General features: G+C 45.9%; 1 protein-coding gene across 5 annotated transcripts in view; it reads left to right on the plus strand.

Moving 5' to 3' along the window:
- Positions 1-5,673: 5,673 nt before the first annotated feature.
- Positions 5,674-26,265, plus strand: part of LOC114639027 (zinc finger protein 14) — a 47,915-nt gene continuing 27,323 nt past the window's right edge. The window contains exons 1-6 of one of the 5 annotated variants that reach the window (XM_028787689.1): positions 5,674-5,783; positions 6,377-6,488; positions 9,545-9,630; positions 11,065-11,194; positions 16,112-16,198; positions 18,511-19,996. In XM_028787689.1, coding sequence (XP_028643522.1) covers positions 9,622-9,630; positions 11,065-11,194; positions 16,112-16,198; positions 18,511-19,877 — 1,593 coding nt within the window. In that variant the 5' untranslated portion in view covers positions 5,674-5,783; positions 6,377-6,488; positions 9,545-9,621 and the 3' untranslated portion in view covers positions 19,878-19,996. Of the gene's footprint in view, positions 5,784-5,927; positions 6,489-9,544; positions 9,631-11,040; positions 11,195-16,111; positions 16,199-18,510; positions 19,997-26,265 lie in introns of those variants that run through there. The other 4 variants (XM_028787690.1, XM_028787695.1, XM_028787693.1 and 1 more) reach the window with 4 other exon arrangements.

The raw sequence follows: 26,265 nt of genomic DNA on the forward strand, positions 1-26,265 counted from the left end.
ATATCAGGCAGAGTTGGATTTATTAGAAATAGGAAGTAAGTGCATCAGGGAGAAAAGGGTTAAAGCACACTGACAGGAGAAGTGTGGGGAGAGAGTCAGTCAGGTCCTGCAGTGACTAGGATCTTGGTGGCTCTCAAGTTAACCCCTGTAAAGATTGCTAAGAAAGCAACTCCTTTCCGACATCTAGCAAAGTGTCATTTGTAACAAGATTAAGAGTTAAAGATGCCGGGCGGTGGTGGCGCACGCCTTTAATCCCAGCACTTGGGAGGCAGAGGCCAGAGGCAGGAGGATTTCTGAGTTCGAGGCCAGCCTGGTCTACAGAGTGAGTTCCAGGACAGCCAGGGCTGCACAGAGAAACCCTGTCTCGAAAAACCAAAAAAACCAAAAAAAAAAAAAAAAAAAAGGAAGAAGAAAGAAAGAGAAAAGAAAAACTGAAAGAAAAGAGTTAAGAGATTTTTTTCTTAGTAAGTCAGGTCGTGTGGTGGTTTATGAGGAGGATAATGTACGTACAGAAGGGTGCTAGGAACATGAGGTTATACATCGTTTAAAGCTCACGTGAGCACATCCTAATTGCTGTTCTTGACACCCTTCATGGAGATGGCTTCTGGGAAAGAATCAACTAGCGCTAACCAGAGCAATTTTCTTTAAAGTTTTATTTGTTTTGTGTGCCTGAGTGATTTGTCTGCACGTATGTATGTATGTATGTATGTATGTATGTATGTATGTGCACCACCTGTGTGCCTGGTGTCCTAGAGGCCTGGAAAAAGGATTGGAGTCCCTGGAACAGTTTCCAAATGGTTCTAAGCTGCCATGTGAGTGGTAGGGACAGAACCCTGGTCCTTTATAAGAGTAGCCAGTGCTCTTAACTGCTCAGCCATCTCTCAAGTCCTGAGATCAGTTTCTTTGCAGACTTTGACAAGATGACCTGATGACCTTTGGAAAGCACTTTTGAGGGGTGGGGGGATTGTTTCTTTCTTTCTTTCTTTTTTTTTTTTTTAACAGATCTTGCCTCGAGTTTATTTGTAAAAAACAGCATAGGACACTGGTCATCTGCAAATAGTGTGTGGGTAGGTGTGTCACGGCAGTCCATCTGTCTTCACGTTGGCAGGAGCCTTTTCTATGGGGCCTTCACAGGGGCCTGGGCACCTTTGGGAGCCTGGGCTGGAGCTGCAGCCTGGGCCTTAGCTGGAGCTTTGGCCTCTGCCTTGGTTTGAACTTTGGGCTTTGGTTGGCAGAGCCTACGACCCTTGGCCATGTAGCTTCGAATCCGCTTCCCAAGGTTGGGGTGAGCGATGAAAGCCAGGCGGCTGAGTTTGCGGCTGGGGCCCTTTGGCATCTTGGGCTTGATGGCCTGAGGCTTCACAAGGGCCTTGATGGCCTCTGCACGTGCACTCACTGCCTTTGCATTGTTGGCCTGCATCTTCTTCAGGCCTTTCTTGTTGTGCTTCTTGGCAAAGCGCATGTTCCTCAAGAACTTGGGGTCAACCCCCTTAAGAGACTCGTATCTTTGTGACCGGGGTTTCTTGATGCCATTTCTGTGCCATTTGCGGGACTGGTTGTGTGTGGTGTGGTTCTTGGACTTGGCCATGTCTGCACGGTAACCCGCGGCTTCCGCAGCGCCTGGGACCGGAAGAGAAAGAGAAAGACCCGTAGTGCAACACGGGAAATAGGGCCGACGCCGCCGGAAGGTCCAACCGGATTGTTTCTTTTTAAGACAGAGGCTCCTTTGTGTAGCCCTGGCTGTCCTGAAACTCTCTGTAGACGAAGCTGGCCTTGAACTCCGAGAGATCCTGCTGCCTCTGCTTCCCAAGTGCTGGGATTAAAGATGGAAAACATGTATTTTTTTATGTGCTGTTAGGTCTTAATCAGGGGAGTTTGAAATCTGCCTTTGTGGGTGTTAAAAGCTGATCAGGTCTCTGCAAGCCTTTTTTCCTGCGGCGCTGAGATTCCCTTTCTGTCTGTCTTGCTGTGGAGTTCAGTCTCTTCACAGTTTGAGGATACAGTGTGACAGAACTGGGAAAAGGTAAACAGTCTGAAAACGCCCCACTCTCCCATCCCCACCCCCAGACTCCCAGAGACATAACTTGTGATTCAAAATCTCAAGTTGACAATCAAGATCAGGTGCTCTTTGTGGTGGCACATGAGAGACAAGAGTCCAGCCTGGTCGACTTAGAAAGTAACAGGACAGCCAGGACTACTACACAGAGAAACCTTGTCTGGAAAAACCAAAACAACAGCATCAAAAATTAGCAATCACAGGACTCTTACCGTGACAGTATTTCCTTGTGTTACTGGTAAATCATGTTAAGTGCCTCCTGTTGTGTGGGGCAAGGCTGGAGCATAGTCACCTCCAAAGCCCCTCCTCTCCCCAATATAAGGGGGCCTCTCCTGGCATTTTGTGGGAGAGCTCCACCATTCAGATACATCACCATGGCAATAAAACTTCTATATCTTCAATTCTACGTGTCTCCTGGGACTCTAGACTCTCTTTGTGTAAGTGGAAAACTGGGGTTGGGGGGGTGGGGGAGGAGGGAAGCCCTTCTGTAACTCCCTGCTCCAGTGGGCTTCCTGCACTCCCTGCTCCGGCCATCCTGAGGACTCAGCCGAAGCCCAAGCTGAACCCGCTGGGCGCATTGGCTCCCCAGCCCTCTCCCGCCCAGCGGTCAGCGGGGCTCTCTCTCCGCTACAATCGCGGGCACTAGCACACCGACCCCGCCCACGACCCACGCGAGTTTTGAACCACACTGTTGGACCTTGTTTTAGATATTTTTTCATGATACATGCTAAAATATATGCCCCCAGTGGATAGTCTTCCTAGGCATATCTTTATACTTTATACCATGTTTTGGATTTTTTATGTGTATGAGTGTCTTTGTGTGTGTGTGTGTGTGTGTGTGTGTGTGTGTGTATACCTCTGACTCATGTGGGCACTGAATCCCTGGGAACTGGGTTATACCTGGTTATGGATGTATATGGATACCATATGGATGCTGAGAACCAAACTTGTGTTTTCTGTAAGAGCAACTGGTATTCTTAACCAGTGAGCCATCTCCTAAGCCCACCTGCCCTGTCTGTCTGTCTGTCTGTCTATTTGGGTTTTTTTTGGGGGGGGACAGGGTCTTTCTACATTACCCCAGTTATCCTGGAACTCATGTAGACCAGGCTGGCCCCACGCACACAGAGATCCCGCTGCCTCTCCCTCCCAGTGTGAATGCTGAGATTGAAGGTGTGTACTGCCATGTCCAGCCACACATTTTACTTTCGTAGCTTTCAGTTTGTTTGTGCAGCACTCCTTGTGTGGCGGTCACAGGGGAAACTGGTTCTCTCCTTCCACCGTGTGGTTCCCAGGGAACGAACAGCAAGCACCGCTGAGCCATCTCTTTGACTTCAACGCTCTTAATTTTAAAACTAGAAATAAGACAGATGTGTTTTCTTATGGAATATTTAAACATAAATAAGACAGCAACACCTTTTGACCTTATTTCCCCTAAGAGTATTCATATTCAGCTGTTTACTTCATTAGATGGCAAGTTTCTGCCTGAGATCAGGTTTGTTTTTTTTTGTTTTGTTTTTGTTTTGTTTTATGTGTGTGTGCTGTAGCACATTACATGTGTGGAGGTCAAAGGATACCTTGTCCTTGACAGCGAGTAGGTTTAATCTCATATGCCCCACGATGTCACCTGGCCGGTTTCAAACTTAGGCTCATTGATCTTCCCACCTCGGCCCCGGAGCAGCCGGAACCGGCCGAATCCTCATGCGTGTATCGTGTTGTCTGGCCGGTGGGTTGGTTTGTTGGGACAGGGTCTCCCTATGTAATCCACTCTGGCCTCAAACGGACCAGACTCGGGTGCTGAGACTGCCGGCGGATGCTCAGCTGGGACCCCTTGTTTTTAGTGGATACTGCTTCGGTATTTCACTAGGGTTAAGATTCATGGTGCTTAGGGCTGTGCCTGCCACGTGACAGTGTATGTGAACCGCTGCTTCAAATTCACTGTTATCCCTGTTTATTGAAAGGCTTAGAGAACTTACACATTAGAGAATACAATTAAAGATGATCGCCGGGCGGTGATGGCGCGCGCCTTTAATCCCAGCACTTGGGAGGCAGAGGCAGGCGGATTTCTGAGTTCGAGGCCAGCCTGGTCTACAGAGTGAGTTCCAGGACAGCCAGGGCTACACAGAGAAACCCGGTCTCGAAAAAAAAAACAAAACAAAAAACAACAATTAAAGATGATCAATTAATCAAAAATTTAACAACCATCACATTTACTGAGACCAGGTCTTATTACAGAGCCCTGGCTGGCTTGGAACTCACTAGGTAGCTCAGGCTGGCCCCAAAATTTGAGTGATCCTTCTGCCTTCAAAGTGTTGAGATTACAGGCACATACCAACTCAACCATTTTATTATTATTTTTTCTTTCTTTTTTTTTTTTGGTTTTTTGAGACAGGGTTTCTCTGTATAGCCCGGGCTGTCCTGGAACTCACTCTGTAGACCAGGCTGGCCTCGAACTCAGAAATCCGCCTGCCTCTGCCTCCCGAGTGCTGGGATTAAAGGCGTGCGCCACCACCGCCCGGCATTATTATTTTTTCTTTTGACGATTTAAAAATACAGAAACTTAAGGTATTTAGCTATTCTTTTGGATCAGAGGTTAGCAACATAAACTATCATGCAGGCCAAATACCTGGTCTGCTATTTGCTGGTGAACAGCTAATAACCAAGAACAGTTAGTATCTAAATAGCTTTCTACTTTTTTTTATTTTATGATGATGCTTTTAAACATAGTACTAGCTGGGCCAGAACTCAGGATAGGCCAGAATGGCCTCAAACTCCATAGAGATTCTCCTGAGTCCTGGGACTAAGGGCCTATTCCACTACACCCAGCCATTTAAAAAACTAGTAATTTTAAGGTAAAGCAAAGAAATATGTTTGTGTGACTAGAAGAGAAAAATGAAAAGGCAAAACAAACAAACAAACAAACAAAAAAACCCCAGTGATGTTAAATTTGAATTAGCGGTATCCGAATGTGCTTATGCTGTCTTATGTTTCTTGTCTTTCTCAACAAAGGAAAAAAAAAAAAAAACCCTGGTTAAGACATAAAAGTATCTGTCCGGTTCTTTAGTTTTTCCTATCTGCTCTATCCACACCGCTTCTCTTGTCTTACTTTTCAAAAGTCTAGAATTTCTCAAATCTTCCGAACAACGCCCTCCTCTGAGGCTGGTAAAACCTCTCTTGCAGTGGACCCTCGGGTTCTATTCAGCACCTACGCGGTGGCTCACACACATCCAGAGTGCCCTCCGTGGGCACCAGGTACGAAGGTGGTGCACGCACATACATTGCCCAAACAACCGTACACATAAATCCAAAAAAAAAAGAATCTTAACCTAAGAACCTGGGCAAAACCAAATTACATGATAGGAATGGCCTTTAAAATCTTATTCTAAGACAGACTCATTTGCAGTGACCTCCACAACAAACCTATGATTATATTAAATACGCAAATTTCAAAAAAAAAAAAAAAAAAACCCCAAAAACCAGACTTTCCTCAAATACTTAAAAGTAAAGCTGAGGTCCTACGCCTGTCCCAGTCCTGACTCCAAACCTGGGTCCGGCGCATGCGCGCTGGGCGCGTGCGGCTCTCCCTCCCAGCAGCCCCCGCGCAGCGCCGTGCGAGCCCTGGGGACCCTGAAGAAGCAGCCAGGGTCACCCTAGCGGCGTGGGGCGGGGCAGCTGAGCCGAGCCTGGGTCCCGGGCCCCAGATCGTAGTGAAGGCGCTGCAGGGAGCGGGGTAAGGGGTGGGGACAGGGAAGCCCCGCGCCCCTGAGCCTGGGGCCGCGCCTCGGCTCGCTCCGTGGGGCGAGCTGTGCCCGCTGGGCGTGGCAGGGCGTCGGGGTGGCATTGCGACCGAGTGCGGGCAGGAAGCCACGGCGTGATGGCATCTGGGGTGCAGAGCGGTTGTGCGAGCGAGGTTGCCGAGGTCGTGGTTTGTGTGATTCTGGTCCCAGGGTCGTCGGCTGCGGTGTAGCCACATCAGTCCCAAAGATGACCGGTCCCCAGCACCACACAAGACTGCCAGCCAACAAAGCAAAGAACTCCCGGTCTAGGAAGAAGAATGTTAGATCGGAACGACGTCCCCCACCCCACCCCCGCCTCCCCAACGCACATACCCTTGCCTGGTTCCCTGGGGTTACCCCAACACACAGAACATGCCCAGACACAGTCACACGCTGGACAGTCTGTGTGGGATGCATCTAGGAAGCTGTTGTAAACTTCCTGACCGTCTGCCACCCTGGCCTTTCTTAGGTACCAGGAACCGACAACTGAACTTTCTCCTGTGTGTGAGTGACAGACTGGTTGTGTCTTGTGCTTTGGTTTAACCAGGCTGGACAAGGCTCCGAGAGAAGTTTGGATGTTAACATTCGCTCCTACTCCAGTCCTACCTCTAAGCGCTCACAGGAAGGGAAGGAGTAAATTGCTGATGCCTGTTTAAAAGGTAAGGTCGGCGTGGGGGGGATCAAATATTACCTCTTTGGTCTGTGAAATGCACTTTAACTTTTTAGTGGATCAGAACATTTGTTACTTTTTAAATGGTTGGTTCTTAGAAACCGTGCCTGAGTCCTCACACCACCCGTGTCTGTGTGCACGTATCCACTTTCCATGCTTTCCAGTACTTAAAAAAAAAAACAAACAAACCCTCCAAGGAGATTGAGCTTTAGTTTTATAACTGGATTTTACTTTTAATACTATGCTGTAGGGCTCTTAGAACAGTTGCTGATACTTCATAAATACCGAATGCTTAGTAAACATTAGCTGTTTGTTAGTCTGGTGATTTGGGGCAGTTCCTCCACCTAGGGATTGGTGTGTGTGAATATCTATTTAATTGTGATGTACATGTATTTTTAAGATTTATTTTTGTGCCGGGCGGTGGTGGCGCACGCCTTTAATCCCAGCACTTGGGAGGAGGCAGAGGCAGGCGGATTTCTGAGTTCGAGGCCAGCCTGGTCTGCAGAGTGAGTTCCAGGACAGCCAGGGCTAACAGTATGTGAGTGCTCTGTCTGCCTATACACTTATGTGCCAGAAAAGGGTATAAGATCCCTTTACAGATCATAAGCCACCTTGTAGTTGCTGGGAATTGAACTCATGACCTCTGGAAGAACAGCCAGTGCTCTTAACCACTGAGCCATCTCTCCATCACCTCCCCCTCCTATTTTTATTGACAGGTGATGCTTATAAAAGATTCTCTCTACATGTTTTATTATTTATTTAGTCATGTGTATGTACATGTAAGTCCTGGTGCCCAGAGACCAGAGGCATGGGATGACATCCCCCAGGAACTGAAGTTAAGGGTAGTTATGAGCCACTTTGAGGCAGGTGCTGGGAATTGAATTGGGGTCCTCTGTAAGAGGAATATACACTCATTTTTGTTTGTTTGTTTGTTTTGTTGTTTTGTAAAGATTTATGTATTTATTTTATATAAGTACATTGTAGCTGTCTTCAGACACACCAGAAGAGGGCATCGGATCCTGTTACAGATGGTTGTGAGCCACCATGTGGTTGCTGGTAATCGAACTCAGGACCTCTGGAAGAGCAGGCAGTGCTCTTAACCACTGAGCCATCTCTCCAGCCCCCTTGTTTTATTTTTTGATACAGTTTCTCTGTGTAGTCCTGGATGTCCTGGAACTTACTCTGCAGACCAGGCTACTCTGCTCTACAGTTCTAGCTCAGAGATCCACCCGCCTTTGCCTTCCGAGTGCTGGTTTAAAGGCCTGCGCCACCACTGCCCGGCTGCAATATACACTCTTAACCACTGAGCCATTTCCTTAGCCCTCATTCCCTTGTATTTATTTATTTATTTGTTTGTTTGTTTGTTTGTTTTGTTTTTGTTAAGGCATGATGGCCAGGTGAATGGTTCAGTGGATAGAAGAGCTTGCTGTCCAGCCTGAGGGCTTGAGTTTGATCCAGTTCCCACATAATGGAAGAAAACAGACTCCCGAAAGTTGATCTCCGACTTCCACATGTGTGCCATGGCATCCGTGTAGCCACTCTGACACATCACATACGTAGACACCAATAAATACATGTAAATACAGAATTATAGTACAACTGTTTAGTTATCTGAATTTCTTACTTAGCAATACGAAGCAAACACAGTTCTACCTTGACACTTAGAGATATGTATCATTTTAAAATGACAGCTTTCTTTTTATCCCGTTGATGCTATATTACTTAGTCTCTTTCCTACTGAAGGATATTTGTTTTTTTTACAACTTTTTTTCTGTTATGGACAATGTCTTTCTTTCTTTCTTTCTTTCTTTTTTTTTTTTTTTTTTTGGTTTTCCAAGACAGGGTTTCTCTGTGTAGCCCTGGCTGTCCTGGAACTCACTCTGTAGACCAGGCTGGCCTCGAACTCAGAAATCCGCCTGCCTCTGCCTCCCAAGTGCTGGGATTAAAGGCGTGTGCCACCACTGCCCGGCATAGTTAGGATTTTACTACTGTGAACAGACACCATGACCAAGGTAAATTATAAAGAACAACATTTAACTGGGGCTGGCTTACAGGTTCAGAGGTTCAGTCCACTGTCATCAAGGCAGGAACATGGCAGCATCCAGGCAGGCATGGTGCAGGAGGAGCTGAGAGTTCTACATCTTCATCTGAAGGCTGCTAGGAGAAGACTGACTCCCAGGCAGCTAGGACGAGGATCTTAAATCCATATCCACAGTGATACACCTACTCCAAATAGTCCCACTCCCTGGGCCAAGCATATACAAACCATCACAATAAGCATATATATATATACATAGATATGAATACATATATATTTTTTTTCTTTTGTTCCCAGAGTTGAATTTCTGAGTTATACAGTTTGCCTGGATTAAATGCTACTAGTGGATACTTTTAAATTTGATCCTTGGCATACTGGTTAGAATGTTTATTTCCTCATGTTCTTGATAACGTGAGCATTGATGCTCTGAAGTGAGATTTCATATCCTGGTAGTTTGATCTCATTTCTGTTTTCCAGTGAATCATGCATGCCAGGTCTCTGTGATTAGAGCAGGGGATTCTGAGGTTCACAGGCTAGGGGTAGGCCTGAATGAGAGCTGGCTCTGTGGGAAGGTTAAGGGTTCCATATATACTTACGTTACTTCCCAACTTCCAGTTTCCACAAGTCTGATTTAATTCATTATATTGTGGGTTTTCTGGTCGACTGCATATATAATATGATATACTAAATAGCAATCCCAAAGATACAATATAACATAAAACATTCATAAAAAGTTAGGAACACTTGTGCATGCCTGTAATATCTGCAGGCGGAGGCAGGGGGATCAGAGCAGTACAGAGTCTGCTTGGCTGAGGAGAGGCTGAGAAACAGATTTCCAGTGGTCACGGCTGCCAGGCTCGGAACCTGGGACTTTCTTTCCTTAAGCCTGGCGAATCCACGGATGCTTTTGAAACTGAAGGAGACTGGGTAGGGTGATGTGGCTGTGGATGGAGAGATCACTGGGGATTTGTGATGCAACATCTCATGGACTTGTTTTCCTCCCCCAGCCCTGGCCTCCGTGGACTCTGCTTCTTCTGAGAAATAAACTCCAAGGAAGACTGGGCAGTTGTTGGGTTTCTAAACCATGGCCCGTGTGAGTTAACGGTTCAATTTTTTTTTTTCCTGAAAATACTGCCATATAGCTAGGCTGTTCTCTGACTAGATGATAACTTACTATAACCCATTTATTTTAACCTACACTCTGCCATGTGACTGGTTTACCTGTGCTCAGGTAACCATGTGTCCATCTCCTCACGTCTTCCTGGGCGGATCTTCCTGGCCTGGCTCTATCCCAGAAACCTTGGTTTTTTTTAGTTTTTTCTTTGTTTGTTTGTTTGTTTGTTTTTCTATACAGGGTTTCTCTGTGTAGCCCTGGCTGTCCTGGAACTCACTCTGTAGACCACGCTGGCCTCAAACTCAGAAATCCGCCTGCCTCTGCCTCCCAAGTGCTGGGATTAAAGACGTGCTCCACCACCGCCCAGCGCCAGAATCCTTTCTTCTTCTGGATGTCCCACCTCTATTTCCTGCCTAAGCCATAGGCTATAAGCTTTTTAATTGACAGGTGATATATCCATATATTACACAGGGTATTCTCTCTATCCCTTCCCTAGTTCTCACTCTTGACTCCCTGCCTGCAGTGTTCATCAAATCTATCCTAGTAGCGCTCTGTTGCTGTGATAAACACCATGACCAAAAAGCAACAGGGGGAAGGAAAGGTTTATTTATTCCATTTTACAGCTTGCCGTCCATTATAAAGGGAAATCAGGACGGGGACTCAAAGCAGGAGCCTGGAGGCAAGGACTGAGGTAGAGACCATGGAGGAGTGCTGCTTACTGGTTTGCTCCTCCTGGCTGGCTCAGCCACCTTTCTTATACAACAATTCAGGTCCTCCTGACACACATCAATCAAGAAAATGTCCTGCAGACATGCTCAGAGGCAGTTTCTTAATTGAGGCCCTCCATCCCGAGGTGGCTCTAGGTTGTGTCAGATTGACAGAGACCAAGCAGTACACAGTCACTGCGCCTCTCCTGCGCTAGAACCAGAGGCGGGTTCAGCTGCCTCAGGTTTTCTTTTCCAGACATACTGAAGTATGCAAAGTATATAGCAGCTGAAGATGATGGCTCAGAACCATGATTCCTGCCTGAAAAATACAGGAGACAGGATGGAAGTTGAGGGAGAAGAGGAGGAGAAGAAAAGTAGCAGTGGGATCCTCTTGAACACATTAGAACCTTGCTTCAGGACTCCCATTTTTCTATCTTATAATCTCCAGCTCAAGCCGGTTTGCTTGCTATATTGGCCTACTTCTGAGCCATGGTGGTGCAGGCTTTTAATACCAACACTTGGGAGGCAGAAGCAGCTGGAGCCTGTGAGGCCAGTCTGGGGACATAGTGAGTGGGTTCCATAGGGACACTTTGTCTCAAAACAAATGCTTCTCACAGTGTCTCTTTCCTATTTTCTCTATAAATTATGATTTAAAATGCTTTACATTCTCTTTTCTATTTAGTTGTAACCGTGGTTTGTCACCCAGGTGTCGGTGATGTTCAGTGATGTGTCCATAGCCTTCTCGCAGGAGGAGTGGAAATACCTGGACTCAGAACAGAGGGATTTGTACAAGGATGTGATGATGGAGAATTACCACAACCTGGTCTCCTCACTAGGTAAGCTTGTAACTACCACAACCTGGTCTCACTGGGTAAGCTTGTGTGTCTTTAGCAACTTTGTATTCTCTGCAACCTCCCTGGGCTCTGGAAATTTTCAGAACAACTTTCAAGAAACTATTAGATTTTGCATCTATCTAGCTATCTAGCTATTATGTATCTATTACTGTGTATGCATCTGTTCCCGTGTGTGTTGGCGGGAGGGCCACCTGTGTATTGTAGCAAGCATGTAGAGGTCAGAGGACAACATTTGAAAATTGATTCTCGCCGGGCAGTGGTGGCGCACGCCTTTAATCCCAGCACTTGGGAGGCAGAGGCAGGTGGATTTCTGAGTTTGAGGCCAGCCTGGTCTACAGAGTGAGTTCCAGGACAGCCAGGGCTACACAGAGAAACCTTGTCTCGAAAAAACAAACAAACAAACAACCCTTAACTAGTTCAATGGCTGGGCCACTCCCTAACTCCACGTGGCTAACACTCCCCTCCGATATTCCTAAATCTATATTTCATCTTTGCTGCCCTGGACCCTGCTGGGCAGCCCTCCTGGGGCTGCTTTCCCCTGTACCTACGTGTTGGCTGTGTCTTCTCTTCCTCCTGCACCTTTCTGTCATAACCATCTCTGAAGCCCTCATCACGGTGAAATCCCCTCTTCCTCCCTCCTTAGTCCCTTCCCAGGAATCCTAAAAGCCCTGCCTCTGTCTCCCTGCCCAGCCATTGGCCTCTGGTAACTTTACTGACCAGTCAGAAACCAACTGGCTTCTTTTAGTCCTATGTGTGGGATACTGCAAACAGGTTTTTGGTTAACATAATTAGCATGAGAACACAAACTGCTGCACACACACACACACAAACACACAAAAACATAGAAAACATCTTATCTGGAAGCTGTAGTGTGTCACAGTGTGCCCCACAGTATACCCCTCTGTCCACACATCTTCACTTGTAAATGGTCACTGCAGTGAGTCACTGGTCTGGTTTGAAATCTCTGGCATCTGTGACACCATCGATATTGGATCCTCCCTGGGAGGGGTTCCTTTCAGTTATCCCGTTGTGGCCCTGTGTGGCCCTGTGTGATGGAGATCCTGCAGCTTTGGATTAGCAGGACTGGCTCTTTCATGGGTCCCAACCGTCCACAGATGATCTAGATTTTTGGAATGCGCCAATTCAGAGCCCCGGATTTGGGCCTGGGTGGTAGCTGAGCTGGTCGGCCCACTGGCTTTTCCTTATCTACACCACCAGGGGGAGCTCTCCAGCTCTGCTCCAGGCTGCCATCCGCAGAGGCAGGGTGAGCGCTCCTCTCTCACGCCTTGGGAGCCAGCTCACCCGCACCCACTGCTCCGCTGTGCTGCCCAGTCAAGAGCGGGGCCCACTCTCCCACGTACTGCAGCCTTCCAGGGGCTGCACCAGCTCTCTACCCTCTCACACCCTTGGGGCTAGCTCACCACGCCTTTGCCATCAGAGCCACCCCCACTGTGTTGCCCAGGCAGGGCCCATTCTCCTAATTGCCCCAGGTTGTGAAGGGTGGGCGGTTGGGGGCGGGGCATCACCCCTGCATCCACTCCACCTCACAGCAGATGAGTGGCAGGGCCAGCCCGGAGCTAGATTTTAAATGTATGTGAATAATAGCCTTATCATATCAAAGAAAACATATTTCACTTTTTGTTTTGCTTGGTTTTGTTTTTTGTTTGTTTGTTTGTTTGTTTGTTTGAGACAGGGCTTTTCTGTACCTTGGCTGTCCTGGAACTAGCTCTGTAGACCAGGCTGGTCTCGAACTCATAGAGATCTACTTGGCTCTGTCTTCCGAGTGCTGGGATTAAAGGTACGCACTACCGCAGCCCGGCTCGGATTTCATTTTTCAAATCTTCATTTATGCAGATGGGGAGGGAGCCGCGTCTGTGAAGCGATCTGTGCAGATCAGAGGGCTCTCCCCTTTCACCGTGTGGGCTTTGGGGACTGAACTCAGATCATCAGGCCTGACTGAAAAGTGTCTTTACCTTCCCAACCACCCCACTGGCCATCACTTGGTTTTTGAACTCCAAATTGCTTAAGATGTTTCATTGTTGGTATTCCTATAAGGAAAACAGTTAGTTATACCTTGTTTCTTAGTCTGTCTCTATCAAAAGAACGTATATAGTTTATATAGTGGTAAGGGAAGTCACCAGGATTTGTTTACAGGGTAACCCAGTCCCTTACCTTTGTTAACAGACTGTCACTTTGACCAACTTTTTAAAATTTTTTTTTTTAATTTTAATTTTTGTTGTTGTTTTTTTTTTTTTTTTTTTTTTTTTGAGACAGGGTTTCTCTGTGTAGTCCTGGCTGTCCTGAAACTCATTCTGTAGACCAGGCTAGCCTCGAACTCTTGAACTCAGAAATCCGCCTGCCTCTGCCTCCCAAGTGCTGGGATTAAAGACGTGTGCCACCACCGCCCGGCTTAATTTTAATTTTTTTTTGGGGGGGATATTTTATTTACATTTCAGATGTTATCCTCTTACCCCATTTCTCTCCCCCCCACCCTGCCCAGGAACCCTCTATCCCATCCCCCCTCCTCCTGCTTCTATGAGGATGTGCCCTCATCTACCCCCCCCCACCTTCCCACCCTTGAATTCCCCCACACTCGGCATCTAGGCTTCATGGGACCAAGGATCTTCACTCCCATCTATACTTGACAGGACCATCCTCCCCTACATATACAGCTGGAGCCATGAGTCCCTCCCTATATGCTCCCAGGCTGGTGGTTTAAAATTTTTTTTTTATTTATTTTATGTGTATGAGTACACTGTATCTGTCTTCAGACACACCAGAAGAGGGCATCAGATCCCATTACAGATGGTTGTGAGCCACCATGTGGTTGCTGGGAATTGAACTCAGGACCTCTGGAAGAGCAGTCAATGCTCTTAACCTCTGAGCCATCTCACCAGCCCTAATAATTTTTTATTTTTTAAAGACTTATTTATCTTCTGTGCATGTTTGTGTGAAGATGTCAGATGTCCTAGAAGGAAAGTAACAGACAGTTGTGAAGTGCACACGGGTGTGAGACTAGATCCCAGGACCTCTTGAAGATCGGTCAGTGTTCTTACCTGCTGAGCCATCACTTCAGCCCAGTTTTACCGACTTTTATGGCCGAAGTTTGAAAATATTGTAAGAAGTAGACGTAAGTGAGGCTGGGACTGTGGCTCAGCTGGAAACGTTTGCCACCAAGCGTGAGTGCCCGAGTTGTCATGCTCGGGACCCATGTGCAAAGACAGTGGTGGTCTCACACATCTGTCACACAGGTCTTGGGTCAGGACACAGAAGCTTACTGTCCAGTCAGCCTAGCCACACCAGTGGCCTTCAAGTTTAATGAAGGACCTTATTTCAGAAAATAAGTTGGAAGGCCAAAGAAACAGCTCAGTGGTTGGAAGCAGTAGAAACATTACCCCAGCAACCCAAATTCAGTTTCTGCATCTTATATAGCAAAACTGGATGCAGTGGCGTGAGTCTGTGTCCCTCTCATGGTGAGATGGGAGGTGGAAACAGAGGAGTCACCCAGAAGCTTGACAACTAGCCTGGGTCACAGCACGGCAGAAACGAGAGAGACTCTGCCTCGTCCGGGTGAAAGGAGAGACCCGACTCCTGAAAGCTATCCTCTGAACACACACACACACACACACATGCACACACACACATACATGTGCACACACACATACATGCACACACACACATGCACACACACATGCACACACACACATACATGCACACACACACATGCACACACACATACACACACACCACACACGCACACACACACACACGTGCACACACGCACACAATAAATATGAAAGAGAGCAACTGAAGAAAGACAATAGATGTCAATCTCTGATCTCCACATGCATGTATGTGCACAAACATGCACACACACATCCACACCAACCAGTGCATACTCACACCAAACACAACACAGTAGATACACAAACACCCACACAAAGGGAAAAAAAAAAGAAATATCAGTAGACATTTCTTAAGAAACTAACTGTTTTCCTCTCAGCAGAGTAATGATATTATAGGTAATAGGATACACGTAGTTCAGTTAGGTAGTGCTTAGATATACAGATATATTAATGTAATTACAATGATTCCATGAAATAAGACATCTATCATCATCATCATTATTGAAACAGCATATCTGTATCCCAGACTGACCTCAAATTGAACTTTAGCATTTTCCTGCTCAGAGCCCAAGTGCTTGAATTGCAGGCACGATCCACCATACCCAGCTATAATAAACACTTTTTTTTTTTTTTTAATATTTATTTATTTATTTTATTGATGAGTACATTGTAGCTGTCTTCAGACACACCAGAAGAGGGCATCCAATCTCATTACGGATGGTTGTGAGCCACCATGTGGTTGCTGGGATTTGAACTCAGGACCTCTGGAAGAGCAGTCTGTGTTCTTAACCGCTGAGCCATCTCTCCAGCCCCAATAAACACTTTTTTAATGATTTTTTTTTTTATTTTTCAATACGTGTCCGTGTGTTTTGGTATGTGCATGTAACCGAAGTACCTGAGGAAGCCAGAACAGGGTGGCAGATTCCCCCGGAGTTAGAGGTCCAGGCTGATATGAGTTGTGGGGTCTGGGAACTGAACTCAGGATTTCTGCCAGAGCATGTCCTTTTACCGAGCCTCTCTCCAGCCCATGTACTAGACACTCTGACGGCTGCTCTTTTACAGAGAAACTGAAGCATAGGTAGCTTGCCCACTGCCACACTAGAGTTCTTTGAAAACCCTAATGTGAACGTTCCTAAACCGTCTTTACCTTCTTTAAAGACTTTATCGGATATCATGCTAACCTTTACTTTGTAACACATTTCACTAAAATGAACCAAAGAAATTTTGAATGACTTTTAATTTCCTCATTACCTCGTGTTTCTTTTCTTTTAAGCAGGACGCTTCATCTCTAAGCCGGATGTGATCTCCTTACTGGAGCAAGGGAAGGAGCCCTGGAAGGTTGTGAGGAAAAGACGTCCAGGTGAGAACTGTCTGTCAGGCTTGGGGAACACCGACCAGTTGAAACAGAGGCATACCGGATAGACGAGCATTGAGCCGGCCTTTGTGAGAGGCACCGTGAGCACGGCTGCTCCACAGAACTGCGAGCAGAACGGCAGCTGTAACAGAGCTGTGAGGACGAGCCGGCAGAGGAAGAGCAGAGTGCTGTGACCTCAGAAAGCTTTGCCGTGTTTGTGGGTTTCTCCATGTGTGGTGCTGAGACTGAGCCTGTCTCTCGCTCTAGGCAGGTGTTCTACTGTACTGTTATATCATCAGCCCAGGGAAGCTCTCAGAGTGTAACCAGGAGAGCATTCTGTTTTCACCTTTCCTCACAACATTTAACCTTTTATTTTTTAAATGTATGTGAGTGTCTCACCTGCATGTATGTATGTGTACCACATATGTGCCTGGTGCCTGAAGGAGTCAGAAGAGGGTGTTAATGTCTCTCTTAGCTACTTTTCTATGGCTGTGTAGACACAATGACAAACGTATAGAAGAGTCGATTGGTACTTAACGGTTTCAAAGGGAGAAGGTGTGACCATTGTGGCTGGGAGCGGAGCAGCATATAGGTTTGTTGGGATAATGGAGAGATGGTGCCATATTTTTTATGTTATTTTCTCAATGAAATAAGACCATAAGGGTAATATTCTATGCAAACATAATACTTCCAGTCTGAGGACCCAAAATCCGAGATAGTCCAAAGGGTCTGGCACTAATAAAACCTGACCTACAACAACTGTACTCTGAAATTCGTTTTTAGTCACTTCCTGAAGAAGCCTGTAATAAATATTAGACAGGCTCAGCATCCCTTATGCAGAATGCTTGGGAGAGATGTGCTGTTTCAGATTTCAGACTGAGATGCATGTATTTCATGCAGATTATTTTCTTACCTGCATGTCTGTGTATCCCATGTGTGTCTGATGCCCAAGGCAGCAGAAGAGGACATTGTATCTCCTGGAACTAGACATGTAAGTGGTTGTGAGCCACCGTGTGAGTGCTAGGAATGGAATCGGGGTCCTCTCCAAAAACAGGATTCTCTTCACTGCTGAGCCTCCTCTCCAGCCCTGAATGCTGTCCTACACACGGACTGATCGGGGATAAAGGGCGGGGCTTTAGGTGCGGCTTTAAGCCCTGGGGAAACGAGTGGAAAGAAAGGTTATTTTAAGACGAACTCTGTGGCGTCACCTCAGTGCTGGTGTTCTGTCTGTTCATGATCAAAAAACTGGTCAGGAGGCGTGGGCTGGAGAGATGGCTCAGTAGTTAAGAGCACTGGCTGCTCTTCCAGAGGTCCTGAGTTCAAATCCCAGCAACCACATGGTGGCTCACAACCATCCGTAATGAGATTGGATGCCCTCTTCTGGTGTGTCTGAAGACAGCTACAGTATATTCATAAATAAAGTAAATAAATAAATCTTTAAAAAAAAATTATTTAAAAAAAAAATGCTGCTCAAGAGATTTGTGGAAATCGTTGTCTCTGGAGCGCCTGTTCAGTGAGCTGAGGAAGCTCCTGGAAGGCCTGCCTTTCACCTGTTGAGTCACACTGACAGTGCGGAAGGCAGAGACAGGGTTGCCTAGAACAAGCTGCCAGGCAAGGGCAGCCACATCGGTAAACTCTGGGTTTGTTTGGAAGACCCAGTCGTGAGGAGTAAGATGAGTGATAAATGGGGGGTGATTTATGACGTCAACCTCAGGCCTTCACCAGTGTGTACCCACACACGTGCAAAATACGTAATGCATACCAGTGCGTATCACACGTACAAACAAAACATGGAAAATGGAAGCAAAAGTTATAGTCTTACTCAGGTGGTTTTGGTGGCATTTAAATAGTATTTGGGTTTTTATTGTTGTTTATTTGCTTGTTTTGCCTTTTGCTTTTTGTTTTGTTTTGTTTTTGAGACAGTCTCACTGTGCAGCTCTGGCTGTCCTAGAACTCCCTGTGTAGATCAGGCTGGCCTCAAACTCTCTTAGATCCTCCTCCTTCTGCCTCCCAAGTGTTGGGATTAGAGACGTGCGCCACCACTGCCAGCTTTAAACGGTGTCTGTAATGAGCTCTGCGGTACTTTTGGTCCACACCTCAGTTCCTGAACCAGTAACTAAAGACGCTTGCTTCATCACCTCTCTCTCTTACATGAGCTCTCACCTGCCGCACAGTCTCTTTTGCTCCCCAAATAAATTATATGGCAGTCTTTTGAGTTTGGTTGGCTGTTCCCTTCATTGTCTCCTATTTCTAATGTGGAAAGTTTACTTCTTCAGAGAAAGAGAACAGCATGTGTTTGCTTTCTTGCTTTCTTCCAGATTCAGAAACTAAGCATGAGACCGACCAGTTGCTCTCAGAAAATGGTGTTTATGAAATGAATTTATCCCAGTGGAAGATAACGGAAAGCATTGGGAACAGTGACCCAAAGAGCCTCCTTTTAAAAAATGAATGGGAGTCAAGAAGAAAGCAGGAAACACAAGAGGGCTCTCGGGAGGGATATCTCAGTCACGTGAAGCACACATCCGAAAGAATGTCCTCTTACAAAAAGCACTTATCGCCTGCACATCAGAGGATCCATTCTGTGGAGAAGCCCTATGAGTGTGATGAATGTGGGAAGGCCTTTAGAGTCCGCCAGCAGCTCTCTTTTCACCAGAGAATTCACACTGGCGAGAAGCCCTACGAGTGTAAGGAGTGTGGCGTGGCCTTCAGGCAGACGGCACACCTGACCAGGCACCGGAGACTGCATTCTGGGGAAAAGCTGTATGACTGTAAGGAGTGTGGGCAAGCTTTCCTCTACGGCCCAGACCTCAGAGCGCATCAGAAGCTTCACAGCGGTGAGAAGCCCTACGCATGTAAGGAATGTGGGAAAGCCTTCAGGGTACGAGGACAACTCACTCTCCATCAGAGGATCCACACTGGGGAGAAGCCCTACGTGTGTCAAGAGTGTGGCAAGGCCTTCAGGCAGCACGCACACCTCGCTCGTCATCAGAAGCTCAATATCGCCGACAGACTCTATGAGTGTAAAGAGTGTGGGAAAGACTTTTTGTGTGGCTCTGGCCTGAGGGTCCATCACAGACTTCACACTGGGGAGAAGCCCTATGAGTGCAAGGACTGTGGGAAGGCGTTTAGAGTCCGACAGCAGCTGACGCTCCATCAGAGAATCCATACCGGGGAGAAGCCCTACGAGTGTAATGAGTGTGGCAAGACCTTCAGTCGGGGTTACCATCTGATTCTCCACCACAGAATCCACACTGGAGAGAAGCCATACGAATGCAAGGAGTGCTGGAAGGCCTTCAGTCGGTACTCACAGCTGATCTCGCATCAGAGTGTCCACGTAGGGGTTAAACCCTATGACTGTAAGGAGTGCGGGAAGGCCTTCAGACTCCTGTCACAGCTCACACAGCATCGGAGTGTTCACGCCGGGGAGAAGCCCTATACGTGTAACGAGTGCGGCAAGTCTTTTAGACTGCGTCAGAAGCTTACTCTACACCAGAGCATTCACACAGGCGAGAAACCCTTCGAGTGCAAAGAATGTAGGAAGGCCTTTCGACTTAATTCTTCTCTCATCCAACATCTGAGGATCCATTCTGGCGAGAAACCCTATGAGTGTAAGGAGTGTAAGAAGGCCTTCAGACAGCACTCACACCTCACCCACCATCTGAAGGTTCACAGCGTCCAAGTGTGACAGAGTCTTAGCCGTCTCCTAGAACGACCTCTGAATGTTACAGCTCTTCTCCTTTGTCCATACATGTAACTGACCTGGCATAAGAGGTTTTATATCATTAAAGGAATATGTTAATGTAATGTGCTCCCTGTGTTCCAGTCTGTTCTCCACCGTAATGCTTGCACATGCTTATTCTACAGTCCTACATATGGACAACTGCGGAGAAAACAACACCTCTATTCCTTACTCCAGTTGTAGTAAAACACTCAGGTGCTCTCTCTGCTCTGTAGTTTTCCTCACTTGTGAAATGGTGATCTAAGACTGGCAAGAAATGGCTGCAAGTTCTTCTAAACTCCATCAAGTCCTGCAGCCCGCATCCTTTTCTTGGATACGGCCAGATGCTGCTTTGCCCAGGAGAGCACAGTAGAAGCCTGTCAGTACCCCTGTCAGGGCCAGGCTTTACTGTTAGGGTTGCCTCATCTCAGATTATCCCCTCGAGTCCCGAACTGTCATATTTGAAAATCTGGCTGAAGAGACCATGTGGAGAGGCCCTGAGACAGCACAGGCAGGCAGAGGCCTTTGCTGAAACCCACTTCTGCCTATGCTCATGCGAGACTAGACACTGGATTGGAATGGTTTTGGCTCTTCCAGAACAGCCACTAGCTGAGTGCTACTGAGTGACTTCAGCTGACACTGCACAGAACAGGGGAATCATCTGACCATGTAATCATAAAATAATATATGCTCATTATTGAAAGACTCTAAATTTATGATAGTGACTTACTATTACTCTTGAGAAGTCATATGAATGATTCCAGGTATGATGAATATAGAAAAGCCTTCCGGAATTTATCTCTCCTTGAACTCTAGCTATCTGAGTCTTGTTTAAAGTGTTTGCTTTTGTCGTTTCATGCAGTCTTAGTATGTAACACAAACTAGGCTGAGACTTACTGTTTAGCTCAGACCTTGAACTCCAAGTCCTCCCACCTCAGTCTCCAGAATGCTGGAGTTCACTTCCAGTGTGTGTGTGTGTGTGTGTGTGTGTGTGTGTGTGTGTAGTTGTGTTTGTACTGTGCTGTGGTGGTGCAGTACTGAGGATTGAATCCAGAGCCTTTCAGTGAATATTCCCTAGTCTACTTATTAGAATATTCAGAGTGGCCGGGCGGTGGTGGCGCACGCCTTTAATCCCAGCACTTGGGAGGCAGAGGCAGGCGGATTTCTGAGTTCGAGGCCAGCCTGGTCTACAGAGTGAGTTCCAGGACAGCCAGGGCTACACAGAGAAACCCTGTCTCGAAAACAAAACAAAAAAGACTATTCAGAGTGTAAAATTCTTTGCAATTTGCTAATAATAAGACAGTCTATATTTGGTAGTCCCGGTCAACATTCAGTAAAGATGACATAAAAAGAGATTAATCATCTACAGTAATTCCTATTTTTTAAATCACTGTATAGTAGCATTTTTTTAACGCACCAATTATCCTGTGTTAGCCAATGGGAATCCCCTAGTGTTTAGTCCTTTGTCCTTTTATCATAACCATAGCCATTTAAGGGTTTTTTTCTCTGCTTTCTTTTTCCTCCTTTTCTCAGATGAATTGGTCTGCTATAGAGCATACTAGGACATTGTTGATAAATGAAGAATGGAATATTTATCCTCTCATTTCATAACAACCAAACATCCATGAACAATTCCTTATTAGAAAATTCGAAGGCTCAGGGCATCATGGCGCATGCCTATAATCTCAGCACTGAGGAGCCAGAGACGGCTACATCTCTGACTTCGAGGCCAGCTTGGTCTACGGAGGGAGTTCCAGGACAGTCCGGGCTACACTGGGAAACCCTGTTTTGAAACATCCAAAAAGAAGACAGAAAATTTCTAGCTGTCAGTGATCAAGTGAAAATTTGAAGTTTTGTTGTTGTTGTTGTTTGTTTTTTTTTGTTTTGTTTTTTTGTTTTTTGTTTTTCGAGACAGGGTTTCTCTGTATAGCTCTGGCTGTCCTGGAACTCACTCTGTAGATCTTGAACTCAGAAATCCACCTGTCTCTGCCTCCCAAGTGCTGGTATTAAAGGTGTGAGCCAAGTTACATTTTTTTACTGTCAGAAGGGAGTTGATTCAAAAGGGGTTACCTTCTGTCCTAGTTAGATTTTCCTCTTCTCTCATCCCCTCCTCATCCAAGACCTGCCTCACACTTATCTATGTAGCTGAGGATGTTCTTGAACAGGTTTGACCCTCTTGCCTCTACTTGCCAAGTGCTGGGGTTTCAGCTGTGCACTGTCACAAAGGCTTATTTGCCCAAAGGTCTAAAAGTGTGCTTTATAGAGCTTTAGTCCTTACTTCATGACACATAAAGAAGATGCAGTTGCCAAGCAACCACAGACGCTGTTTCCTCGGATTACATTGATTATTAAAAGAACAGCAGAAAACATTTCACTTTGTCTAAGACCTCCCTTTCGCATTACCTGTTACAGATAAGGTGCTGCTTTGCAGGCCAGGCTGCACCAAAACAACCCAGCATGGGAACCCCAGCGTGGTGGCAGACGTTTGTTACTGTATGACAAAGAAAACAATTGTCACGTGCAAATAGCTGCTTGCTGCTTTGGAACTAAAATGTCCTTTTTAGGGAGTGTGGCACAGCTCAGCGGTAAAGGGTTGGTCAGCAAGTGTCTGTAAGGCCCTGCCCCCCCCCCCATTCTGCAAACAGAACCCCAAACAACCCAAAAATGAGATTTTTTTTCAATCAGAAAATTGACTTGCCTTTTCTATATGTACATCTATTTAGGCCTGTATATTTTCATTTTTCCGTTGTGTATATGTGGTGTGCATGTATGTGTATACATGTTTTGTATGTGTGTGAGGATTTCTATGCACGAGGAAACCTGAAGTTGGTACTGGGGAATCATCCTCTATGGCTCTTCCACGTTATTCAGTGAGGCAAGGTGCCTCAGTCAAACCCAGGGCTCACTAGTGTGGCTGTTCTATCCAGCCAGCTTTCTCTAGGTGTCCTCTATCTCTGCCTTTCAAACCTGAAATCCCAGGTGGGTCTACCATGCCCACCCAGCCTCAGTGTGGGTCCTAGGGATCTGAATTCCAGTTCTCAAGCCTGTGGGACAAGTACTTAACCACTAAGCCATCTCCACAACCCTAAACTACTTATTGACCAATGCTGTATATAATCACTGTTAGTATAAGTCCAAACTTAGTACGGACGCCCGATCGGCATAACACACTACAGCCCAGAACTCCTGGACTCAAGTGATCCTCCTGTCTCAGCCTCCCGAGTAGCTGGGACTACAGGCGTGCGTCACTGCTTCCGGGCCAACGCACCAATGTAAGATTATAGTGTGCGCAGCTTAGATAGGCAGCACAAGACTGACTGGTTCCACAGGAGGTGATTTATTCAGGGTAGAGGGTGAGAGAGAGAGAAAGAGAGGGAGACAGAAGATGGCAGGGGAAGAAGAAAAAGAGCGGGAGGTTGGGGAAGCTCTGCCTATTTGTACAGACAATAATGTAGCTCTTGTAGCCAGGTGAATTGTGGGAGTGTTATCTTGGTTGCCTTGGCAACAATGTAGAAGTTGCCTGGCGCCTGAATGTGACATCACTGAGTTTGGGCTTATACTAACAATCACTATCTGAAAAAAAAAAATGCCTTAATATCAATATGTTCCTTGCTCTGTATAATAAGTTTTCTAAAGTGTTTAACAAAAAAGCAAGCTTTTTTAAAAAATCAGTTTATATTCTTTCTCAGTGTCTTCAACCAGTAAAATCGCACCTTCTATCCTCATTCCTGGAGTGTGTGTGGTGGTTGTGGTGTTTTGAGACAGGGTCTTATATAACTCAGGCTGGCCTCGAGCGCCTGATATTCCTACTTCTACTTCCCAAATGCTGAGATTTTAGGCACGTACCACTATGCTGGACCTAATACGTATTGTAATATTTTCCTGATTAGTAGTGAATTGAACGTCTTTACATATCTACTCTATGACCAAGCAATATAACTTGCTAGTTGGTGTTTTGCCCATGTTTCTCTTTTATGTCATTCTGTTTTTGAGATAGGGTCTCACTCACTATAACTAAGACTAGGTTCAAATTGTTGGTAACCCTCTTGCCTCAGCTCTCAAGCATTAGGATTACAGGTGTGAGCGACTGTTCCCAGCTCCATGTTCCTTTATAAAAGAAATTCATAAGGACAGGCATGGTGGCTCACACCTTTAATATCAGCATTTGAGAGACAGAGGCAGATAGATCTCTGACTTTGAAGCTAGCTTAGTCTACAGAGAGAGAGTTCCAGGAGAACCGGGGCTACACAGAGAAACCCTGAAATTTAATTTAAAAAAGGAAAGAAACGAAGTCCATACCAGATATGTAATACTCTTTTTTATAAGATTTTTATTTTATGTGTATGAATATTGGCCTATGTACGTATGTGCACAGCATACATCCCTGGTACTGTAGAGGGCAGAAGAAGGCTTTAGATTTTCTGGAACTGAAGTTACAGACAGTTGTGAACCACTATAAGTGTTGTGTCTGCAAGAGCGTAAGGGTTCTCAATCACTGAGCCATCTCTCCAGCCTCAGACTTATCATGTTCCTAAAACTAAAGTCCCAAAGCTTGGAATGTTGATGAGTATGTTGTTGATGATGATGATAAAGCCAACACTCTGGAAAGGAACAAGAGGATCAATCAGGAATTGACCAATTTTGGCTACATACCAAGTGTGAGTGAGCCAACGACCATCTAAGACCCTGTCTCAACGCCACCCCCCCCCTAAGTTTCAGATAGAATTAATCTGTTGTAAAATATGGACATTTCTTCGGCCGGTTGTGAATCTGTAATTGTGATGTCACATAAATAAAACATTTACATTTAAAATTTAAGTATAGGTACAGCCATAGCTTTCTTATGAAAAATCTCTCAAGAGGTCAGCACTCCTTTGAACACACCAACGGGTAAAACGTTACTGGAGTCTTGGTTTCCTAGGTAACCATTCTAGTCAACTGCAAATAGACAAAATTGTATTCAATATTTCCTGGATATTGATACTGGTTTAAAAATGTTATTATGGTAGAACCTCCAAAGCAAGGCTTGGTATCCATGGTGCTTGGAGCATCCAGTCACGCTCCTGATTTCAAGGAAATGATTTTGTACGCTGTTCATGACTGAGTAAATGGATTTTCTCTGGATCTCTTTCACGCTTCTTAAAGAATCCTTTTATTAGAAATGCCGATTCAGCCGGGCGGTGGTGGCGCACTCCTTTAATCCCAGCACTTGGGAGGCAGAGGCAGGCGGATTTCTGAGTTTGAGAGTTCGAGGCTAGCCTGGTCTACAGAGTGAGTTCCAGGACAGCCAGGGCTACACAGAGAAACCCTGTCTCGAAAAAAAAAAAAAAAGAAAAGAAAAGAAATGCCGATTCAATGTTGTCAGGTGTCATCTGTACTTTGACATGTTTTTATCTTTGGATGTGCTAATGTGCTCCCTACTGCAGTCATTCGAACAGAGTGATATTGGTGCAGAAATGAGTAGGAAGACCACTGGACATCATACAATCATACGATATTTCAACATAAAGAGAAAGACCTGCAGAGCTGTGGCTCATGGTGTATGACGAAGATTCCTCGTGGCTGGGAAGTGATGGCCATCTTTTCTTTTGTCTGTATGAATGTTTACATACAATACGTGAGTACTTATGTTTGTGCACCACAAACATAACATGCCTGTTGCGTGTTTGTCAACAGAGCCCTGGAACTGGAGTTCCAGTTATGTGTGTGTGGGAAATTGTACCTGGGTCCACTGCAAGAGCATCCGGTGCTCTTCAGTGCGGAGCAGACTCAGCAGCCTCCTCCCTCCCTTTTTTGAGGCAGGTCTCTGCGTGTAACTTTGGACTGCCCTGGAACTCACTATGTAGAACAGGCTGGCATGGTACTTGAACTCACTGAGGTCTACTAGCCTCTGTCTCCAGAGTACTGAGATCAAAGGTATGGTCTTGTCGGTAAGTAGCATTGGGCAGCACAAGTCACATGTTTGTATAGATCAAAAGTTAAGGGTCTCTTCAATAAGCGGGAGAGGTCATTCACTGGTCTGTTCTTTATACTACATAAAAAACAATGCCAGGTAGCTTAGTGACGTAGACGTAAGAGAGAGATGCATAGAAGAACTTTGTAGGGGAGTACAGGGATTGAACTCGGGCTTCACACTCATTAGATAAGTGTTCTCGCACTTAATAAATTAATTAATTAATGAATTAATCATATACATTCATCCTTTCAGTTCTTTTCCTCTAGATAACCCTAACACATTGGCCTTGAACCCACTCTGTAGCTCAGACAGGTCTTGTGTTAGGTCTCAGACACAAACCGAGGTGCTTATTAACATTTCAAAGTAGATACTGCCCACCAGTTTCTTTCAGCAACCCCA

The sequence above is a fragment of the Grammomys surdaster genome, unplaced genomic scaffold (genome assembly GCF_004785775.1).
Source record: "Grammomys surdaster isolate TR1022 unplaced genomic scaffold, NIH_TR_1.0 125671, whole genome shotgun sequence".
In the NCBI taxonomy this organism is placed as follows: Eukaryota; Metazoa; Chordata; class Mammalia; order Rodentia; family Muridae; genus Grammomys; species Grammomys surdaster.